The 6,682-nt window shown below is 36.0% G+C and overlaps 1 protein-coding gene across 1 annotated transcript in view; it reads right to left on the bottom strand.

The window, feature by feature from the left end:
• The window catches only part of BEND6 (BEN domain containing 6), a 96,694-nt gene that overhangs the window by 23,793 nt on the left and 66,219 nt on the right, over positions 1-6,682 (bottom strand). The window contains exons 4-5 of the mRNA XM_012648722.1: positions 1,628-1,848; positions 98-290 (exon numbers count right to left, since the gene is read on the bottom strand). Of these exons, the coding sequence (XP_012504176.1) occupies positions 98-290; positions 1,628-1,848 (414 nt within the window). The remainder of the gene's footprint in view (positions 1-97; positions 291-1,627; positions 1,849-6,682) is intronic.

Below are 6,682 nucleotides of genomic sequence, written 5' to 3'. Positions count from 1 at the left end.
ATAAATTTTAAAAAAAGGACCACGAAAAAATAACTTGACCTTGAATTGTAACATAATTTTAAATTCATAGGACAATATAACGCAATTGTATTATCACCTATGATTTCTTGAACTTCATTCTGGTTCATAGCTGGTTTAACGGCTTTGTCCCGTGAAGTAGAAGATTTTGCCCCCGTCAGGCTGTGTGTGGCCATATATTCATTTGTGTAAAGTACTTGCATTAAATCATTAATAAACTTCTGAGGCTTGCTCTTATTACAACGGGCAATCTGCCATTTTTCAATCTTGAACTAAAAAAGAAAACAATAATTGAAATTGGAAAAAGAAAGTGATTATCTGGAGAAATGTATTACTAATTGAGTTCAGACATACCAGAAAACAATATCAACATTCTTTAAGGTGATGTATTATACTTTTAACATATATTTTACATTTCAGGGGTTGGAGTTAAACGTTATCTTTGCGATAACTTGCAATATTTATGAGGTATTTGTTCTAGGGTCTATACAAATTCTTGTCATGGATTTGATGCTTTAAGAATTAGTCCCACACACACCACTTCATACTAAGTGGGGTAGGCAGAATAATGGCTTTCTGAAGAAGACCGCATCCTAATGCCCTGAACATGTAATACGTTACCTCGCAGGGCAAAACAATTTTGTAGTTGTGATTGAAGTTAAGTACCTTGAGTCGGGAGATTATCCTGGATTATCCAGGAGGGGCAAATCTAATCACAGACATCCTTAAAAGGAGAAGAGGGAGGGGGAAGTGTGAATCAGAAAAAAGAGACAGAAGGAAAATTCGAAGAGTTGACCCGCTGTTGCTGGCTTTGCAGATGGCGGAAATGGACCATGAACCAAGGAGTATGATCGCCTCTAGAAGTGGGAACGACCTTCAGTTTACAGACAGCAAGAAAACGGGGGAGTCAATCCTACAACCACAAGAAATTGAAATCTACAACAGCCTGAATGAGCAGGAAACAGACTCTCCCCTGGAGCCTCCAGAAGGACGCCCCTGCCAACAACTTAGTCTTAGTCCAGAGAGACCTGACAGGACTTCTAACCCTGTTGGACTCTGAGATAATAAATTTGTGTTGCTTGAAGTCACTAAATTTGTGGCAATCGGTTACATAGCAAAAGGGAACTGATACACTAAGATTGCAATACTCTGAATGTTAGATTGTTAGTTAATATTTAATTCTCACTTTTGATGGTGTGTTTTCTGAGGCTGATACCCGATTCTTATACAACTCTTGTCTTTTTAGCTTCTGTTCTTTATGAAGAGAAATTGGGAAAATAGAAAAAGAATTGTGTTCAGCCAGCATGCTAAGGCTGAAAATTACCTCCCAATGATACTAAATTTTATAGCCCTTAAAAGCACAGGTATTCTTCTGTCACTGGTTTAGGAATTATATAATTTAATAGCTTCATCTTTGTCAAAAATTTGCCTTTAAGTTGGGTATTTGTTTCACAAATATTAGTTTTCGTTGTAAAAAGAAAATAGTCTTGTGCAATAGGAATATTATGGTTGTGACCTAAACTTACCTGGAGAATTTTTTTCTATTCTTGTTTTGCTTTTAGTATTTAACTATATTCCAAACAACAACAGGGCAGGGATTCCAACTGACCTGTTTCTCATCAGTATGATGCTCTTCCTCAGCTTTCAAGGAAATGGGTGAACTAGAATTAGAATTAGAGTTACTACATGTTGAAGCAAATGAATCTGGGGAGGAGTTGTTTGTCGCTCTCCAGAGGGTAGACGCGGATGTAGACATGGTTCCTCCACCCTTAAGCAGGGCTTCCGCCATACCAACCAGCTCTTCGAACTGGGTGACTGCCTGTGGTAACACTAAAATGGCAAGAAAAAGTAACACTTTACAAATACCATTAATAACAGGTGCATATATACATATTTTTTGTTGATGCATGTGCATAGAAATATGTGGAACAAATTGTTAACATTTGCTACCTTTGGAAAATAAACATGGCAGGAAGGGTGTTTGGAACATATTCACTTTTTATTATTAAATAATTTAATAATTGCTTAATCATAATAATAAATCGATTTTAAAACATTAAGTTATTGTATTTAAATGTATATGCATTACTTTGTAACTAAAAATATTTTAAACAGCTGAGTCTTTTCTTCTAATTGCTAGGAGTATTATTTGAAGGTGTTGAATCTCTTGTAGGAGACATTACTGATTCTATTATCAATCACCTTCTAGAAGCTCACATTAGGCCTGTTTAAATGCCAAGATAAAACTAGCCATTTCTCACAGATTAAATTTTCTATGACCTTTGTGTATAGTTTATGAGAGAGCCAAATTTCATCAAATTAATAAAAATACACTGCCACAGTTCAAACCGATGTTGTCACATAATAAAGACGAATTTTGGTAATCAATGGAATATTCTCTTTGTTCCTTTTCTTTTTAATGGAAACTTACACATTCAAAGGTTTCATGCCTCCATGTAAAATGGTCTTCTCTGTTGTTATATCTAGTTTGTTTCCTAAGGACAAATAACATGTTGTTGGAGTTGGAAGAGACCTTGGACCCTGTCTAATTCAATTCCTCACTTTACGATTGAAGGCACTGCCTGCTGAAGAAGTGAAAAAACTCTGAAACTTTTTTTTTGTACTTTTCTTAAGCATATTATTGAGCCATAATTTTTAGAATAATTAACGACATGTCCAAATTAATACATCTGGTACTATCTTAATAGGAAAATTTACTAAAGAAGAAAAATCTTATTTTCTCTTCTTTCAAAAAATATTTACTAAGTTTTTCTCATGTGCCAGACACTTGTTCCATCAGTAATTATTTATTGAGCATTTAATAATGTTAAATATTTATCAAGTTTTTACTCTGTGCCAGGCATTATTCTGAGACCTTAACTGATGTTCTTTCACTCAATATTCATTGCAACTCACTCTGAGGTGGGTATTATCTTCACCCCCAATTTACAGATGAAGTCAATTAGGCAAGAAGAGGGTAAGTAACTTGTCCAGAGTCATTTAGTTAGTGAAAAGAAGAGCCAAGATTCAAATTCAGACTATCTGGCTCCCAAGTCCACATTATGCAGACTCTCAACATTTGCCAACCACTATGCTAGATGCTACTTAGATTCATTATGTCATAAATATGTAAAACTGTGATATTCTCACTTTTCTTCTTTTATTAGCTGGAATTCTTCTACACAGGGAAACTTCCTTTCATCATCTATTTGATTAACCAGAGGTTAATTTCATATAGTAATGGCAGGATAAATGCTTGATTTTTGGTCTGTATTTGCCAGTTTTCAAAATAATGAGTTGGTTCTTTTGGATGACTATTATGTTTTTTCTTTTTTGAATACCATTATGAACTCATGCAGTTAAACATACACAATAAGTTTCTACCTTTCGTGGTTATTGTTCTTATTGATGGTCAAACTGTGCCATCTTCGGCCAGGGGGAAGCTCTTATAGTTAACACGTCCACATAGGCTTCGCTAATTTCCACATTTTCTGATATGACATGATGTTGACGTAAATATCCTGCTCAAGGCTTCTGACAAGTCTCATCTTGTACATTTTCTGTGCAGGACCTGGAATGAGCCATGTCTCCAAAGAACCATAGTTCCCTTTAATGGGAAATGATATTACACAACTACCCCCAGTTGCTAGGAGTGCTCTTTGCTATTGAGTTCTTGTTTCTAGGCCTATTCAGGGAACAGTATTAGGAAATATATATTATTACTTTTTCTTTGGTAGACACAGGGTCTTGCTCTGTTGCCTAGGCTGGAGTGCAGTGGCGTGACCCTAGCTCACTGTAACCTCAAACTCCCGGGCTCAACTCATCCTCTTGCCTCATCCTCTGGAGTAGCTGAGACAATAGTTACGTGCCACCACCACTAGCTATAATAATTAAAACAATTTTTTTTGCAAAGACGGGGGTCTTGCTATGTTGCCCAGGCTGCTCTTGAACTCCTGGCCTCAAGCAATCCTCCCACCTCTGCTTTGTAATTCAAAGGGCTGGGATTACAGGCATGAGCCACTATGCCCAGCCTATCATTACTTTTTAAAGATGAAATTTATCATGTGTTCAATTCAGTACTTCTTATTCAAATTCAGAACACGTAGTTTTTATTTAAACTGTATGGTTATGTTTTTACTGTGCCACATGGTGTGAAATGAGAACCTAACTTGGAATATCAATTTTCCTAACACCATTTGTTGAATAATTCATCCTTTTCCTGATTGACTTGCAGGACTTGCTACATAATTTGCAGGGTCCAGTACAAAATAAAAATGTAGGGACCCTTGTTCAAAACTTCTAAAGAATTTTAAGATGGTGACAGCAGAGCCTTAACCAGTATGTGGGTCCTTCTAAGAGCAGGGCCCTGTGTGACTGCACAGGTCATACACTTATGAAGCTGGCCATGTTGACTTGCGGTAGCAAACATCGTAACAGCAAATACTTAGCATTTGCTATGTGCCAGGCTCTGTTCTGAATGTTTTGCCGGTCATCCAGGTGAATACATTTATTATTTCCATTTTAGAGATGAGAAAACTGAGGCACAAATGGTTATATGACTTGCACAAGGTTACACAGATAGTAAGTGGCAGAGACAGGGTTTGAACTCAGGTGGTTTGTCTCCCCAAATCCATATTCTTTACCTCTATGCCATACGGGCTGTAGGATAGTTTCTCCATCATATAATTAGGCTCTGTTTTGGGGAGACTCATTCTGTTCTGTTGATCTGCTTACTCTTGCAAGTTGCTTTTTATTATTGGAACTTTATATGATTTAATGTGGATACGTTTTACACTTATATTCTTTTTCAGAATGTTCTTAATTGATCTTGCCTGTTTATTTTTTCAGGTTCACTTCAGAATAATTTTTTAAAATTTCAATAGGTTTAGGGGGTACATGTGTTTTGTTACATGGATGAATTGTATAATGCTGAAGTCAGGGAATTTCAGAATAATTGTTTTCAAATTGCTAAAAAACAAAAAGAAAACAACAACTGGTATTTTGATTGGGATTACATTCAAACTATTAGTTGTTTTGGGATGAATTGGCATCTTCTCTTCCCATCTATGGATATGACATGTCTCTCTATTTGTTTAGGTTTGTATATTTCTCAGTTGAGTTTTGTATTTTTCTTCACAGATCCCACACAATTTTTGTTAGGGTAATTAATAGCTATTTTATAGTTGTTTGAAATTAATGTAAATGGATTCTTTTTTTTTCTTGTAGGAATATAACCAGAAATTTCTGATATATAAGGAAATTACTGATTTTTTGAAAGTGGTAGCCATTAGATATTGGGCATTTATTATGTCCCAGGGATTTATTATTTTTTAAATAAAATGAGGCTATAATGAAAAACACTGGTCATCTGCCCTATCACTCACCTGTGATTACCACTCCTAGAGGCCTCCACTTCCAATTCATTTATCTGTTTCTCCTGGTATTTACCTTCATAGTCTTAAATAATAATGTACATAATAACATTATAAATAATAATATACCTTAAATAATAATATACAACTATTTCTTGATTTTTTTCAGATTCAGTAATTATTTATTGACTTTCAAGTATATAATACAACAATGTAGCTCTCTTTTTTCCTGCTCTCATTCAGCGTCCATTAGTAATGCTTCCCTTTTTAAAATTTTAAAATATAAAGGGAGTACAAAAGTTTTTGTTACATGGATACATTCTATAATGCTAAAGTCAGGGCTTTCAGTGTGCCCGACCCCAGGACAGTGATCAACCTACCCAACGGGTAAGTTTTAATCTCCGCTCCCCCTGTAGCTCTCTTTCAACTCTTCCCTCAACCACACAGAAACACACACACACACACACACACACACACACACACACACACGCACAGACGCACACAGTCCTCACAGGTAAACAGACACCCACTTTTCTCCTTTTCTATCATTCCAGCATACTGTAACAGGATTGCTAGTTCAATTAATATTGTGCTTACATTATTGTAGTGATGCAAATATTATTTACAATCCCTTTCCTCTAAAATATGATTTTCTTTTCTTGGAGTTAAAAATTGTCTCATATTTTAGTTAGTTTGTTTGTTTGTTTTTACTGTTTCTTTCAGTAACACATCTCTCAAGTCCCTACCAGAGGTATAAAATCTCTTTTCAGTATGTTTGGATACATTGTACCATCTACCAATTTCGTATTTTTCTTGGAGATCTCTCTCCCGTACCCCTCCATACCTGGACTAGCTACTTCCAGGCCACTGTACACATGTCATCCTGGGGCTTCCCTTCACTATCATTCCATGGGTCCCCCATGTCTCTCTCCTGAAATGGATCACTTGTTTTCTGGGTACCATGTCTTTCTCTTTCAAGATTTACTCTCTGGTTTTGGAGGAGCACATCCTCCATTAGCTTCTGAAAAAGAAAGCATGGGAAGAACATTTTTGAGACTTTCTAAGTGTGAAAGTACTATTATTCTACCCATACACGTAGTTGATAACTTCACTGGGCATAGAATTCTAGGTTTAAATCAGTTTCCTTCAGAATTTTAAAGGCATTACTAATCATGTTGGAGCTTCTGATTTTTTTTTTTTTTTTTGAGACAAAGTCTTACTGTGTTGCCTAGGCTAGAGTGCCGTGGCTAGAGTCATCTTAGCTCACAGCAACCTCAAACTCCTGGGCTCAA

Source organism: Propithecus coquereli, unplaced genomic scaffold (genome assembly GCF_000956105.1).
Source record: "Propithecus coquereli isolate 6110/MARCELLA unplaced genomic scaffold, Pcoq_1.0 Scaffold292, whole genome shotgun sequence".
NCBI lineage: Eukaryota > Metazoa > Chordata > Mammalia > Primates > Indriidae > Propithecus > Propithecus coquereli.
This window is presented reverse-complemented; position numbering and strand designations above follow the sequence as displayed.